The sequence below is a fragment of the Bos mutus genome, chromosome 3, assembly GCF_027580195.1.
Source record: "Bos mutus isolate GX-2022 chromosome 3, NWIPB_WYAK_1.1, whole genome shotgun sequence".
Taxonomy (NCBI): domain Eukaryota; kingdom Metazoa; phylum Chordata; class Mammalia; order Artiodactyla; family Bovidae; genus Bos; species Bos mutus.
Genome location: NC_091619.1, coordinates 10,894,016 through 10,910,595, shown reverse-complemented (window position 1 = coordinate 10,910,595; position 16,580 = coordinate 10,894,016). Strand labels below are relative to the sequence as shown.

At 46.6% G+C, this 16,580-nt stretch overlaps 1 protein-coding gene and 1 long non-coding RNA gene across 8 annotated transcripts in view; one reads left to right on the top strand and one right to left on the bottom strand.

Annotated features, from left to right (window-relative positions):
- Window positions 1-15,711, top strand: part of ILDR2 (immunoglobulin like domain containing receptor 2) — a 72,181-nt gene extending 56,470 nt beyond the window's left edge. For 5 of the 6 annotated variants that reach the window (XM_070366736.1, XM_070366737.1, XM_070366727.1 and 2 more), the window contains 4 exons: window positions 1,670-1,783; window positions 5,701-5,917; window positions 7,056-7,731; window positions 8,974-15,711. In XM_070366736.1, coding sequence (XP_070222837.1) covers window positions 1,670-1,783; window positions 5,701-5,917; window positions 7,056-7,731; window positions 8,974-9,009 — 1,043 coding nt within the window. In that variant the 3' untranslated portion in view covers window positions 9,010-15,711. The remainder of the gene's footprint in view (window positions 1-1,669; window positions 1,784-5,700; window positions 5,918-7,055; window positions 7,732-8,973) is intronic. The other variant, XR_011463450.1, reaches the window with a different exon arrangement.
- Window positions 1-16,580, bottom strand: part of LOC138986828 (uncharacterized) — a 124,393-nt gene that overhangs the window by 51,526 nt on the left and 56,287 nt on the right. The gene's annotated exons all lie outside the window — the stretch shown is intronic.

Genomic DNA, 16,580 nt, shown 5'->3' with positions numbered 1-16,580 from the left:
AACCATTTCTGCTAATAATTGCTTCTGCATAAGGATTAAGGATCTAACCTCTGGGAGAAGGTGTCACTAAAAAGCGTGTGCTGAGATTCATTAATTTTTTAAAGTAATTCCACAATTGAAGCTGAAGGTGGACTGTCCATCCTATGCTTATAGAGAAAACCAGTGCACCTGCAAATGGATGTGTGGGCGTCTTCCCAGTTTTCAACACCAGGGCTGTGATTAGAGTCTGTGAAAGATGATATTTTAATCTTCCACATACATGCTTGTGTAGGGGGCTATGTCCACAGCAGGGGAACATAATCAGAGAGCAAAACGCAGAACTTTCTCCAGAGACACGTGCAGTTGTGTGGTTTCCTTGTGGTATTTTCCCTGCTCTGGGAATAGAGAGTGTTGGGGGTGGGTCATCTGTTTCCATCCCCATTGTATGGTCCTGACTGGCTGCATGGTAGGACAGTGCCTCGGATGCCCAAGGTCCACCTCTGGGTTCTTCCTTTTTGTCTTCCTTTCATCTCTCTCTGCTGCTTCTGGCCCCAGACTCCAGACAGACAGGTGGCCCAGTATTGTTGGGCTTCCTTCAGACTACATTCCAGTCCCGGCACTGCCACTTATTGCTGAGCAAGTTATAAAACTGCTCTGAACCAAAGTTTCCTCGTCCGTGAAGCACGGCTGCTAACAGCTGACTCCTTATGCAGTTGCGAGGACTGAGTCCACGGAAAGCACGTAGCGCGGTGCCTAGCACGTCCCAGTGCCCGCAGGCCTTGTCTGTTACCCCTGCTGTTCTGTCCCCATCCCAGTCCTTTCTCTTTCTTGTTTTCTCTTTGTCTTATCTGTGAATATTAGAGCTGTCTGTGTCTGATCACCCTTGGGGCTGGTATTGGATTAGGTTGATGCTTAAGTGATACCAGGCTTCAGCAGCCTTTGTCTCTGCCAACGTGAGTGATGAGAACGTAGAGGATGGTATTATCTCTCACGCTTTAGTTTTGTTTTATTTTTACTAAGCCCTGAAAATAGCACCTGCCTGTAACCACATTGCAGCAGATTGACTTAATCATGTCTAAAATATGGTATTCCCTTTCCTAAGGGGAAAATGCTAAAGAAATAATAATGGAACCATAATTAGTAATCCATGCATTTTATTTTGTTCTACTGTGTATAAAGCCTGCAATCTAATATTAGCTCTTAGGCATCGCCTAGTTATGGAATTTTTGTACAGGCAACTACAGGCTTTTAGGCCACCTGTGTCAAGGTCTCTGACGTTTGGGTATCTGTTTTAAAGCTACATGTGCTTCCAAGTGAAGGTATGATCCTCAGACTGTAGAGTGATCTGTATCCCTAGTCTAGAAAGTGGTCTTTTTTAGTGTGAGTATACTCCCCCAAACTTTGAGAAGATAATCTTTAAGTGGAGCTATAAGAGGTCAGGAAGTAGGAAGGAGAGGTTACTGGAACAGAAGTTTTTTCTTGATGTGCCAATCCTCCATTCTAATGGAACCATCTGATAAAGGGTATGGTTCCATATATAGAAATATAGGTTACTATTTCTGGGTGATTTAAAAAAGAGTTGAATCACATGGGTCCCTATCTGGGACCCATGTTTTCTACTGGTAAGTTACATGGAAGTCACCTTTTCCTGATTTTTTTTCAGCTTACTATCTTGTTTGTTTCTCAACAGTTCGCAAAGGTTACCGGATCCAAGCTGATAAAGAGAGAGACTCCATGAAGGTCTTATACTATGTCGAGAAGGAGCTGGCTCAGTTTGATCCAGCCAGAAGGATGAGAAGCAGATGTGAGCATCTGTTAGTTTTATGTGTTCTGTGCATCATGCTAAAAGGGATTTGGGGGTGACCATATATGGGGAACCCTGAGCTTTCAGGGTCAGAATTAGTAGGGGTGCTGGTGACACCACGCTAAAGAAAGTAGCTTTGAGTACAGGGAGGAAAGAAAAAAAGGGTTCTGGTATGAAGGATAGGGTGATAACAGGGAACTATATCCAATATCCTGTAATAAACTATAATAGGATTTTTAAAAAAAGAATAGAGCATCATGTACCATCTTGGCTTCTGTTGCCTCTCGCATGGGGCAGTCAGTATTGCTGGGCTGTGCAGTGGGGTTGGCACCATTTTATTAAAACAGCCTTTCCCTACTACTCCCTTTAAAATATATTCAAAATAATGGCTTACAATGGGGAAGCTTCAGTGTCAGTTTTTTCCAACATGAAAGGCCCTAGCCTCGAATGACAGTCCAGCTGCCAACTTGCCATATCAATGAAAGTAAAAGAACAAGTCTGCCAAATGAATCTCATAAAAAAGATGCCTACATTCCTTTCAGATACCTAGTGGCAGAGACTGAGGGGCAAGCAAAAAGTCAAAAGAATGTTTTAATTATTGAGTCTGTAGGCGGCAGGGCCCCAACGCTTAACTCACCCACAGACCGTGGAGACTTTGCCGCTGACATAGCTGATTCTTGATTTGGACTCCACATTACTGTCTATCATGAAAAGCAGCACAGGGCAGGTCTGACATGGATGGGCTAATTGTCAGAGGTGCTGGCAGGCGTGGGAGTGCGGTCACTACATTGCTCTCTTTGAACCCTCCTTGTCTTGGAACCAACTCCAGACTCAATGGCATTGTTGGGAAAACAGACCCAGACTAGAGGAACTTGATTCAGATTAAGGACAACATATTCCTCCCAGTTTGCGATTCTAATTTCATCCTGTCTGAGTTGCATCCATTGCTGCCTCCTCCCACCACACTGGCTATAAAAAGACCATCTCCAGATTGGAATGTCAGGAATGCAGATGTCACTGCACTTGACAAGCTAGTTGTAACAGTGTTGTCATGGATCCCTGTAAGGGGACAGACAGAGAGAGAGTCAGAGTCCAAGGAGAAAGCCCGTGGAGGAAATCTGTGAACTCACAGCTCAGAGAAAAAACAGAGGTTAAAAATAAAGGGTAGATCCCGGTTGAGATGATGTCTCCTGTCTGCCTGGATTAAAGTGGTCTCCAAAGGCCTGGCTAGCCAGAAGGTAATGACCAAGGAATCTTAAGAGTCCAAGGGGTGGCCTGGGTCAACAGATGAAGAAACTGAAGCCCAGAAGGTGGAAATGACAGTATCAGGACTACAACCCAGGTCTGTGGTTTGCTGTCCTGTGCTTTGCTGCTAAACTAGAAACTTTGGAGCCAACTGTGGATGGTGCTATGGCTGCAGTAGCAGTTTATATTCAAAGATCACAGCCTTCTAACTCTTGGGACTTTAGGATGTTGGAGCGGGAAGAAAGAGACTGAGATTGTTGAATGTACCTCCCTCATTTTATGGAGGAGGAAAGGGAGGCCGAGGGGAAAGTAACCAGTGCCAGTACTCACTGCCAGTGCCAGAATTGAACCCAGAGCTCTTGGAACCTACACATTGCAATAACTGCACAGAGATGAAGCAGAAATCTAAGTTCACATTGCAATAACTGCACAGAGATGAAGCAGAAATCTAAGTTCACATTGCAATAACTGCACAGAGATGAAGCAGAAATCTAAGTTCTCCTTACTTTGAGAGGTTCTATCCCCGAAGAGCAAAGTAAACCCTGGGATGGATCATGGCCACGGGATGGTCTTAAAGATCTCATCATAAAATGAGCCACACCTAGTTGCAGGTGTGGCAAAGGAGTAATAGATTCTGTGAGGCATGGGAGTTTCAGGGTCAGGCCTATGAATTTCCCAGAATGTGTGAGCCTCATTCACCTGCTCCCTGTAAGTAGGGGCTTGCTCTGGGGATATTTTAGTCTGGAATCAGCAAACCACAGCTCCCAGGGCACATATGTTCCACCTCCTATTTTTGAAGTAAATTTTCTTGGAACACAGCCATGCCAATCTACTTGTCTTACCCATGATTCCTTTCCTATTGCAGTAGCAGAGTTGAATAGTTGTGACAGGAAGACTTGCAAAGCCCACAGTGCTTACTACCTGGCCCTTTACACGAAGTTTGCCTCTGCTGTCCTAGAGTCCCACTGCTAGGTGTCTCTGAAGTGGGGGATGTTGATGTTCACGTTCACTGTGGCAGAAGTTTCAGAACAGCATACATCCTGGACTATCCATCATATGAATGGAGAAACATCTCTCCCTCACATCTGGAGAGATGAATAATGTCCATTATTCCCTGAAGTTTAAGGCAAGTTCTGAGCCAATAATGTAATTTTCCAATAAACACACTTGGTGCATTTTAAAGTTCTCTTCTGTGGGGTTCCCAGAAGACTGGAATTCACTGGCATCGTGAGAAAAGGAAGACAAGATTTTATTAATCAATAGGATCTGAGTTATTTCCCTTTGAAATAGGCAGGCACTAGACCATTCTCCTTATGAGGAACAAAAGACTTAGATTATAATTCAAAACCAACTGATCACATGACCAAACTGAATGGCATTCCTGCTCAGCCCTGTGTCCTCGTAAGGAGATTGTGTTTATGCTGTGCAGGGAGGCCCACCCTTCCCTTCAGGGGTGGGAGCCAGCAAAATTCCTCTGCTCCTCTAAGGACTGTTGGGGATAGGGAGGAGATAAAGTAGAGGGGAACATGAGACACACACTTGTGCTTCCCACATCTGATCTTAGTTTACCTCTCATTCGGCAGCCAGGCCCTACAACTTATAATTGTTGATTCTGATAATAGTTTGAAGTTCAAAGGATTTTTAGAAAACAATGGATTTTCAATGGATTCAGTTACATTACAAATAGATTTGCTAGATTTATTTTTTAAGTAATATGAAATTCAATCCATTTCAAAGTTTTCTAAATAAATAGTTTCTTTTTTTTTTTTTTCTTTCCAAATTGTGATTCTGGTCCTTATTCACAAGTGCTTTTGTGAAAAGCTACTTAGGCCACCCTAAAAAATGAGAAAGCTGTGACCATCCCCTCCTTTTTTACATTTTTGGGCTGGGACTAGAGCATAAGTGGAGGTCCATGGACCATAAGTGCAGCCTAGCCTTCCCCATTTCTTCCTACACTTCCAAACAGCTATCCTGGCCATCCATGGCCACATACACCTGAACAGTCTGGGGAGTGAAGAGGTCTACTCAAGCCACAGAAATGAGCTTGGTACTGTTCAGGGAAAATATTCCAAATTCCTGGATGAACATCCAGGAGCAGGGTGTGCACACTCTCTTTGTCCTGTGGGCTCCTTGCTCTGTGGGGAGGGGCACAGCAGCAGCTGGGATGGGGTGCGTGTGAACCACAGCATGGGACTGGCTCTGAAGGCTCCATCTTGGGACTCAGATAACAGCAGGGAAGATACTGTGATCTGTGGCTTTTCTCTCATTTTGTCCCCTTTGCCTCATGGCTGGGATCATCATGGCTCATCACTGATTTAAACAAGAAGAAGCAAAATATTTGAGCGAGGATGATATACTAGGAGGAGACCAGCTGCAGAGAGCCTAAGTTCTGGAAAGCCTGCCTTAGGTGGAACAATAACAATTGTTTTCCTATTCTAAGAACAGAGCATGTGGGAAGCCTCCCCTCTGTCGGCAACTAGGCTTCCAACTGAAGCCAGTTGCTGCTGAGCTGAGAACACAAATACCATTAGTTCAGGACTACAACCCACCCTGGACAGGACTGAGACCCTCGGGTGGGAGTTTCCCAAAGATTCCAGTGTTAGCCCTTAACCAAGTTCCTGTTCTGTCCTACAGGTAGAAAGCTCTGTCATGCCTAGTTTTTGTCCTTGCAGATAACAACACCATCTCGGAACTCAGCTCTCTGCATGAGGAGGACAGCAGTTTCCGCCAATCTTACCATCAGATGCGGAACAAGCAGTTCCCTGTGTCTGGGGACTTGGAGAGCAATCCTGACTACTGGTCAGGGGTCATGGGAGGCAGCAGTGGGGCCAGCCGGGGGCCCTCGGCCATGGAGTATAACAAAGAGGATCGGGAGAGCTTCAGGCACAGGTGAGGCTAACTGTGGCAAGGCAGCTCCAGTGCTGGGCATGAGGAGCCAAAAGCTGGGGGGCAGGATGGGTCTGAGGCTGCAGTGATCCGAGAACATCTCTGTCTGCCCTTCTAGGTTATCTTGCCTCATCTCTCTCTGTGCCTATTGAACACCCCTTTCCCACATGTATTAAGCAAGGGAACGCTTGGGGCACCATGTGCAGAAGTAATCAGTCAAGGCTCTTTGAAGAGGATTCTCTAGACCCTTTAATGAACCCTGTTGACATTTCTCTGCCCTTCTCATATATTTTATCTTGTAACCTCTAAAAGACCCCACCCATCATCTCTCTCATTTTTGATCATTTGTTTTGTGAAAAGTCAAATGCCAATTATGTTATACTGTTGGATTTGATTCTCATAATTCTAAAAGGCAGGTACTATTAATGTCCTTCCAGTTTTAGCTGGGGAAACTGAAACTTAAAAAATTCTAAGGGACTTACACAGGGTCATGTGGCCAGTGAATGTGAAGGGACAAGATGTGTGTTTGGTTTGGTATGGCCAATGCCCGGATAGCACCTTCCCCACTCACTTATCCTTTATATCGAAGGACAGTAGCTATTGCTCTTCTCCCAAAGAACCAACTGCGGGGTCCCTCTGGCCTGTTGCCCCACGAGGTAACTTGCCCTTCACTCTGAGGAAGGAAAAGGCCTCTCTGTTTCTCACCAAATAATACAGGGCTCCGTGGGCCACAGCTGTTTGGACAGCAGGCCACATCGCCCATGCCGGCTTCGAGGGTGTGAGAAGTGAGTCAGGAGGCTGTCAACCAGAGGTCATATCATAATGGCCAAAAGAAGGCCCACGTGTGTTTCAGCACCGTGTAGATCACAAAGAGGTTTTTTTCACACAACCCGTTAATCCTTAACGCTAACTCACCAGATGGGCGGACGCCTTGACTTGGCTGTGATTCTGAGGCGTGAGAGGTGCCTGGGGTGATACATCCAGCCAGGAGCAGAGCCGTGTCGGGCCGCGCAGTCTCCTGAGCGAGGCCCCAGCCGCGATGGGGTCCTTAGATCCCAGCTCAGCTCCCTGCCTCGCGCGTCTGACAGGTCTTGGGTACCTGGGCCTTTCAAGGACTGACCAGCGCCTCCTCTGTCCGCAGCCAGCAGCGCTCCAAATCGGAGATGCTGTCCCGGAAGAACTTCGCCACCGGGGTGCCGGCCGTCTCCATGGATGAGCTCGCGGCCTTTGCCGACTCCTACGGCCCGCGGTCCCGCAGGGCGGACGGCAACAAGCAGGACCTCCGAGGCGGGAGCCGCTTCGAGCGCTCGGAGGCGCGGGCGCACGGGGGCCTCTACCAGGACGGCTCGCTGGAGGAGTACTATGGGCCGCGGAGCCGCAGCCGGGAGCCCCTGACCGACGCGGACCGCGGCTGGTCCTACAGCCCCCAGCGCCGGCGGCCGCCGGACGACGCGCACTTGCCGCGCCTGGTGAGCCGCACGCCGGGCACCACGCCCAAGTACGACCACTCGTTTCGCGGGTCCGGGCTGGAGCGGCAGGTGCGGCCAGAGGGCGCCAGCCGCGGCGGCAGCCTCGAGACGCCGTCGAAGCTGAGCTCACAGCTCGGCCCTCGCAGCGCCTCCTACTACGCCTGGTCGCCGCCGGCCACCTACGAGGCGGGCGCGCCTCCAGACGACGAGGAGGACACGCCCGACGACACGTTGCCTCCCTACAGCGAGCTCGAGCTCAGCCGGGGCCCGTCCTACCGCGGCCGCGACCTGCCCTACCACAGCAACTCGGAGAAGAAGAGGAAGAAGGAGACACCGGCGAAGAAGACGGTGAGGCCCAGGCGGCCTCCCCGGGGGCCGGTGGGCACGATCGCCAACCGGGGGCCGCGGGGCTGGGGAGGAAGGCGAACAGAGCAGGAGGGCCCTGCCCTAGATGCGCAGACACCCGGTGGGGCCCAGGTGGAGAGAGCAGGCTCACCTGCTTGGGGAATCCGGATGTTAGGCTGGTTTGTCCCCCACCTCCTTCTACCCAGGCAGGACCAGGTGAAGTAACTGGGCTTGGAGCCCGGAGCGTTGAAAACAAGCAGAAGTAGCAGATTAGCATTAATGGCCAGCTTTAAGAAGCATTTAGCATCAGGGATTCTAGGGCTTCATTCCCACCACAGGCCTTTAGGTGGGTTTCTGAGGTCTGCATTCTGACGATCTGTGCTCTATGCATGCTTATGTGTGCGTTCCTCCCTAGCCCCTGCTCCCTTTAGGGTGAGGGTTTGTAACTTGCATCAAATGCCGGAAGAGTCCAGATTCCAGAGAAGCCGTTGGTATTTATGAAGGACAACTCACTTCTTTTTTTCCCTTGACGTTTTATTGAGTGTAAACTGTACTGTGCCTGTATATGTGAAGGAAATCTTTCCGGCCCTGCCCAACTCATTTGTCTCTGTAAGTGGCCTTTTTTAGACTTTATTGTTTTCCCTCTAAAAGCCAAGAGCAGCCCAGTGAATCCTGCAGCCCCCTAATGTGAGCTCTGAACCTGAGAGATTGTTGGGGGACAAACCACAGATCATTGTGGGTTTCCAGGGTGCCTCTGTGCTCCAGAGGCCCTCTCCAAGCCTGGGTGCTACTGCCCCCTCCTCAGTTACCCTGCCTCTCTTGTGGTTTTGTTTTTCTCATGGTTCCAAGCAGCACATTTGTATGGGGAGAGAACATGAACATAAAAAGGTTCTGGCATGATTATTAACCCCTCCAAAACAAAACCTGCAATGACCCAAGTATTATGAGTAGAGAAGGAACTTTCAGGTGATGTCAGCTGTACGGTGCACCATCCACACCAACTGTTGTGGAAATGTAAACATTTTAGTTATCCCCAAAGGGGTGAGAGGTTTTTCTGTGGTCATGGAACTAAGTTCTATGAGATGTGTGTTGGCTTCAGCACCAATTGAGGCTTAGGGCAGTAGTCACAAGCTTAATGAAATGTCCTAAAAGTCAGAGTGTGCTAGGCTCTGAACAGGTGTGGATTCTTCCCAGGGAGCCATTGGTTGTGTTTCTTTAATCAGGCTTTTTCTGTTCTTTCCCCAGAGTGACTTTCCAACCAGGATGTCCCTTGTGGTCTGATGTTTGTTTTCAAGACAACTCTCTGAATGACTAGGAATTGGGAACAGAACATGGGAACAAGACACAAATCCAAGAGCCAGCAGGCCCTGGACCTTCTTGGGCCACCACCTTGGAAGATTTGCTGATCTTTGCTTTGGCAAGGGATGGGGGGCAGCCTTTAAGGGAGGCTGATTGCAAACCTCAGTGCCCATCTAACTAGTTTGAGAAACTTATCAAGAAAACAAGTACAGGTGAACACATTCCTACACATGGAGTTTCTCACCCACAGAGTTCATCCCGCCCTGTCTCCTCCCTTAGCCAAACCAGGATTCCTTTTCCATTTCTGAAAGAGAGTTAGCTCTGGACTGCTAATCTCCAGATAATGCCTATACTACAGTCTGCTTTTCCATACCTCCTGTGCTGTGCTTAGAAACAGAACCGATTACTGCTATTAGAAGGCCTTCACCCACAGTGGAAGATAGCTTCAGGCAAAATACACCTTTTAGCCCCATCACTTCCCAGTCACTCGTCAATGACTGTTGTTACACTGAAATCAGGCCTGTGGTGAGCTCAGTGACCATGACCTGCCGGACAATCACAGAAATGACTTCAATTTGCTGTTCCTAATGACAGTTCTTGGCTGGAACAAAACAAGAGCTGTCAAAGTGGTGTTTCTTTTTTCATTCTGAGAACATGAACTGCTTTTTCTCTTTTGTCATAGCGACGTGAGTCTTGGACATCAAGGGCTCTTCTCGTCCTCCCCTTTCCTGGACTGTCCACAGGTTGGTGCCACACACAGAGCCCCGTGTCCCTCTGCACTCTTGATTAGGTTGTCATCAGGTGCCTTTTGATAAATGTTTAAAATACACATATGAAAGAGAAGAGGGGAAAAAAAGAGGAGAAGAGAATAAAGCAAAAGAAAGAAAAATGAGAAAGAATCTAAGAAGAAAAGAATGTATGGTCTCACTATATGTTGAATATGGGCCATTTCCTCCACAGGCTCTGCTGGCTCTTCTGTGTGTTTTAGACTTCATTTACCATGAGTTGTTCCTGCCCAGCCCAGTTTCATCATCCCAGGACACCTGAGTGTGGAGCAGGCATCCCTGGGCCTCACCAGGCTGCCACTCTAGATGCTTTTGGGAGATGAGGGATATTGCTTTCTCAGGAAGGAGCACTTCCTACTCCATGTGTGCATGCTAAGTCGCTTCAGTCATGTCTGACTCTTTGCGACCCCATAGACTGTAACCCACCAGGCTCCTCTGTCCATGGGATTCTCTAGGCAAGAATACTGGAGTGGGTTGCCATGCCCTCCTCCAGGGGATCTTCCCAACCCAGGGGTCAAACCTGCTTCTCTGGTTTGTCTCTGGCATTGGCAGGTGGGTTCTTTAACACTAGCACCATCTGGGAAGCCCTTTTCTACTCCTACCCCTGCCTGAAGGATAGATTTTGCTTAAATCTCAAATCTAGGACTCTCTGGATTTCATAATTTGTATAGATTGGTAAAAAAAAAAAAAAAAAAAGGCTACAAACTCTTCTCTTCTCATCAAGAGGTGCCGTCTATTTCTCAACCCCTTGATTTGGGATTGGCCATATTATTTGATTTAGCCAGTGGCCTAATAACAGATATGATAGAAGCAGAAACTTGACAGATTCTTGTGCATGAGGGAATTTGTCCTCTCTTGCTGCTTTTGGGAACTGTGCATCACCACCAGGTAAATTAGCCTGGCTGGCCTGCTGCATGATGAAAGGGCCCAGTTATCCCATCACTCTAACTGGCAGCCTATCAACTCTCAGCTGATTGCAAACATGAGTGATCCCAGATAAAACCAAAAGAAGAATTGCCTCGCTGAGCCCAGCCCAAATTGCTGATTGCTACCCAAGGCATGAGAAGCTGGTTCACTCTTTAAATGTTCATTTTTCTTCAAGGAAAAAGCTGAGTTTTTTTTTCTTTCTTGTCTGAATATTTAACCCCCAAAACTCTAACCTTAGGTGAGTGCTGGTCTCTACTTTCTTTGACAGACTTTTGTCAAAGCTTTTCACCCCACACTGTTATGGTGGGATACTTGGTTAGGTCAAATCACTGGCAGACAGTGTTGCTTGGTCTCTGTATCCCTCTACTTCAGCAGGCTCCATCCTCTGTCTGTGGATCCATGGACAACTGCTGAAGAAAGTTTCTTCCTCAACATCTCTTTGGTCTTCTCCGGAACCACCTGACTGGGGCTAGGCCCTTTTCTCAGAGTACCATTGCACTGATATCCATTTAATTCATGGCATTTCCAAACCAGTTCTATGTGTGCAATGAAATAATAAGTGACTGGGTGAGGGTCAGAAGGATGAGTTGATACCATTGCTGGGGGTAGAATTGGCCTGCCAAAAGACTTCATAATGGCCTTGGCCTGTATGAGTTGAACCAGGAGGACAATTCAGTCCACTGCTGGCACTTCCAAGGGCTGGAAGACACAAGCCATAACCCTGGTGCTGAGTTTTTAGACTTGCTGAGCTTTTAGTCCTTGTCATCTGAAAGCCTAGGTCTCATCTGTCTGTTTGGGCCCCATTTCCACTGGAAAAGATGATTAAAACACCAATTCTTAGTCACCAGCTTTGGATTTTAAATTGCTCAGGCAATTTTGGAGAATCTTGGGTAGCTGAAGTAGTTATTATTTCCTCATACTGAGCACTGTGTCAGGCTATTCACCACCAAAGAGCCCCATAGCACCAGCTGCAGAGACCAAAAATACTGCTTTCATTAGCCGGGGGCATGTATGATTTTGGTGAAGGGAGCCATGGGAAAGAATTATTAAAATTGGAAACCTGAAGGCAACAAAACTACCGACAGACAATAAAAAATACAAAGATGATAACAGATTACCGAAATAAACTGGGTACATGGGACCAGGTTGTCCTCGGAAGGGCTGCATAAATCACTCAGACCTCCAGGTTTCTGGTCAAGAGAGAAAACAGTCATTTCTGGGTATGTGGACAAGAGATAAGTCTGACCGGACAAGTAAAGGCAAAGCTGGCCATCCTCAGCACCCTGGCTTTTCTCAGCACATCCTTCTGTTTCTTTTCCCCTGACTAGTCCTGTGTAGAAAGTGCTTACACATATTAGCTTCCTTCCTTTGTTTTATTGGGGGTAAAATATTAGGCTTGTGTAAGACATGATCTCTGTCCATGCATGCGTGCGTGCTCAGTCACTCAGTCAGGTCCAACTCTTTGCAACCTCATGGATTGTAGCCCGCCAGGCTCCTCTGCCCTTGGGGTTTCCCAGGAAAGAATACTGAAGTGGGTCACCATTTCCTCCTCCAGGGGATCTTCCCGACCCAGGGACTGAGCCTCATCTCCTGCGTCTCCTGCTTTGGCAGTTGGATTCTTTACCACTGAGCCACCTGGAAAGCCCACTCTGTCCATGGGGACGCTGCAACTGAATAGAGGAAACAAGAAATGCCCAAGAAAGAATTGGGAGATTTTATATGTATAATATGAAATACTGCTATGGATAAATTACAACAAACCCAGAGAATTAAAGTTTTTTTATTTAAATGGGTATATTTTGATATCTAAGTGTTGTGTGTATTTGTCCATCCATCCTATTTAAAGACATGCTCAGTGATCTGAAAAGCCAGTATTAAGAAATCTGAGCTGAAAGAGGTGAGTTGGAATGGGGAGGGGTGAGAGGCAGAGGGCTGAGTAGGATGATGTAGGAGCGTGTTTGCCTGTGAGTCACAGCTGAGTCAGGGACATGTTGGATGAGGGCACAAGGAGGCAGGTGGCAGGCAGATGAACTTCTCTAGGCCATGCAGACTCATGAGGAAGCTGGGAGAATTTGCCATGGACCTGGTGCTCATGGGGTGCTCTCCATCTGCTCCTCCAGGGGTTCGTTCTGCGGCCATGGAGTGTTGGCCAGTCTCCCTTTCCACACCAGGCAGACTGTGCAAACTGGGCATGGCAAATGGCTGTCACTCTAGCCTAAGGAACATCTAGACCTAGCCACATCTGTAAATATTTCTAAAAAGTCTGAAAGACTTCATACAGGTAATCCAGTCAGAGCTTAGGCAGCCTTTGAGAGAGGCTGAGGTCACTGATTGCACTGTAACCCACCCCCTCTTTTCTTTATAGATGGAGATGCCGCCATTAGTGAAGTCAAAAACTTAATTGAGTCTTTTCTTTTGGATTGGCATTTTCCCAAATTGTCTAACCGTATAAATTACCTGATTGCTGTTAAAAATGTATTGTTGGGCCCTGCCCAGGAGACTGATAGGATGAGTCTGGAGCTAGGATTTGTACTTTTAACATGTATTTCAGGAGAGTCCTGTGATCACATGTATTTGGAAAATCTTACACTAGATCTTACCTCATCATGTGCCCCAAACACTTAGTCCTGAGGGTTCCTTGGGCTTCAAATATTTTTCTTCAGATGTCCTGGTGAGGTTTCTCATACTCTCTTGGGCCTGAAAGTGGTGAAGCCCCCAGCAGTCTCACTAGGATGGTGGTGACTGGCTTACCAGGGCCCAGGGGTAGGAGAGCTGAGCAAGGCAGAGGGAAAGGACGGCCAGGAGCCCACCCGAGGAGGCTGCTCCCAGTGCCTCCAGTCCTGGAATAGAGGTCCTGTTGTGACAATTTCAGATCTGACAAGAATTGCAGGTAATTTTCTCATTCCCCTGATGTCATTCTGAGCAAAATTTAGATCATGAATAGAAATAAACAAGACCTTTGGGGGAATGGCAAAAATAAGTCATTTTTGAAACATTCAAATCACAGCCTGACTGGTCAACACCTACTTCCTCCTTAAGACCCAAACTGAATGAGCAAAAATAATAAAAATCTGTTACATATCCTTCCAACATCAGATTTAACTGCTGCCACAATCTTACAGGGTTTTGAAATTGATTTATAGAATGTAGAGATCCAAATTCACCAAAATGGGGGCCAGGTACTTAAAAAAACTGCCTAGATTTTTCCTGCCCGGATCCTTCCTCCTTTTCACCTGGGAAATTGTTCAATGAAGCTCTGAGTCAGTTCAGTTCAATTCAGTTCAGTCGCTCAGTCGTGTCCGACTCTTTGCGACCCTATGAATCGCAGCACGCCAGGCCTCCCTGTCCATCACCAACTCCCGGAGTTCACCCAGACTCAAGTCCATCGAGTCAGTGAGGCCATCCAACCATCTCATCCTCTGTCGTACCCTTCTCCTCTTGCCCCCTATCCCTCCCAGCATCACAGTCTTTTCCAATGAGTCAACTCTTCCCATGAGGTGGCCAAAGTACTGGAGTTTAGCATCATTCCTTCCAAAGAAATCCCAGGGCTGATCTCCTTCAGAATGGGCTGGTTGGATCTCCTTGCAGTCCACGGGACTCTCAAGAGTCTTCTCCAACACCACAGTTCCAAAGCATCAACTCTTCGGTGCTCAGCCTTCTTTACAGTCCAACTCTCACATCCATACATGACCACAGGAAAAACCATAGCCTTGACTAGACGAACCTTTGTTGGCAAAGTAATGTCTCTGCTTTTGAATACGCTATCTAGGTTGGTCATAACTTTCCTTCCAAGGAGTGAGCGTCTTTTAATTTCATGGCTGCAGTCACCATCTGCAGTGATTTTGGAGCCCAAAAAATAAAGTCTGACACTGTTTCCACTGAGTAAGGGACTTTTAATGTGAGGATGGAGCAAGGATAGTGTGAGCTGCTTTAAGAAGGTGATAAGAATAAAGTTTGTATTATTTTTATGGTGTATTACTGTTTACAAAACATTTTCACATGCATTATCTCATTTGACTGTCTCACAGTGACCTCTATGATAAAGGCAGGGTGGATGTGCTGATCCCATCAAACAGAAGGTAAAACTGAAACTGACAAAGGCTAAGTGATGTGCCTATTGTCAAATGAGTTTTTACATCATAGAGCCAGGCCTTCTGACTATCTCTTGAGGGTTCTTTCTAATTCCTACAATACTTGTGGGACTAGAATCAGCCCAATATCTGGGAGTAGAGTCCTGGAGGTGATGCTCACTCACGACATCCCTGGAATGAACCTGTGGGGACAAGCACTGTGGGTTCTTCCTCTTGCCAAGCATTGGTCCTCAAATGCTGCTGTGAGCAGAAGTCAGTTTATTCAAGGAGACTTTCATTAGCCATGCTGGAGTTGAGAAAAGGTTTTGATAAAAATGTGCTTTAGATTTTAGAATCCTTCCTGAGAAGGAATTTCTGAGCCAAATAACAAATTCCTGTAGACTCAGAATTCCGAAGCTTGGGGTGACCTGCCTGGAATGAACAATCCGGCATCTTCACTGCATTTGGTGATTTTAGATAGAACTGAGAGTGGCCAGATATAGAGGGAGCCATGAGGCCGTTTAGTTAAAAGTTTTGTTTCTTGGTGAGGCAGGATACAGGTCCATGTAGTCTGGCCCGTTTCTTTGGGGAAGGCTAAAAGAGATTCAGATAGCTTGTCTCTTACCTTGGCTTCCAAAAAAGTCACTCTATATTAACAAATGTATTAGGCACTATCCAGTGAGAATTTTCTTTGTGGGAATAAAGGAAAAGGGAATAGAAGGAACCACAGGCCAAGAAAGCTCGGAAAGCTGCTTCATGGTCGTTGCCTGTCCAGTTATTTTGAGCCTTGTCTGTGGCATCAAAATTTAAATGTTTGTATCATGTTGCCCATGACTTTTTTTTTGGTATCAGACATATAAATTGAATTTGGTTGTAATGTTTAAATAAAGCATTGTCACCTACATTGGTTATCAAGAACTCATGATTTATTATAACTATGTTTAATCATGACCTGTCATTAAATGATCTGAATAGAAAAAAAATCATACAATCCATGGCCTCCTCAGATTTTCTTAACTACTGTAATGGAGAATGAATACTGTGGGACTAGAGGCAAGTACTGACCAAGTGTACTGTATGTTTTTATAGATTTTAGTAAGCTTTCTGTGGCCACTCTCATGACTCTGCACAGACATGAGGAGTAGGACAGATGCTGGGACAATGGGAGGGTTCGTAGTTCATTTTCAAAAAGGGTCCAAGCATTTGCTGCTAGAAATGGCATTTGGGGAAGGAAAGAAGGAAACTGTATTGGGAAGATTAAATTCTGAGGAGATTTGGAAAATTCCACAGCATCATAATTTAGGGAAGGCAACTTAAAACCTTTGTTAGCAAAGTGAAAGTTGAGTGTTACTCTCTCAGTCAGGTCCAATTCTTTGCGACCCCATGGACTGTAGCCCACCAGGCTCCTCAGCCCATGGAATTCTCCAGGCAAGAATACTGGAGTGGGTTGCCTTCCCCTTTCTCCAGGGGATCTTCCCAAATCAGTGATTGAACCAGGGTCTCCTGCATTGTAGGCAGATTATTTTTTTAACCAGCTGAGCCACCAGGGAAGCCCTTTGTTAGCAATATAGGTGATACCTCCAGAGAACTCTTAATCCTCTCTTCCTGGCCAGGTCCTCTCAAAGGAGTTCTAGACTTTAGGGTCCTGGTTGAATGAAAATTCAGTCCTTGCTTAAATCATCTGGACTCAATTTTCTTCTTTTAATAGTTAACTAAAAACGTTTATATGTAGATTTAACTTAGACACTAAAACAGTTTAACTCTGATTACC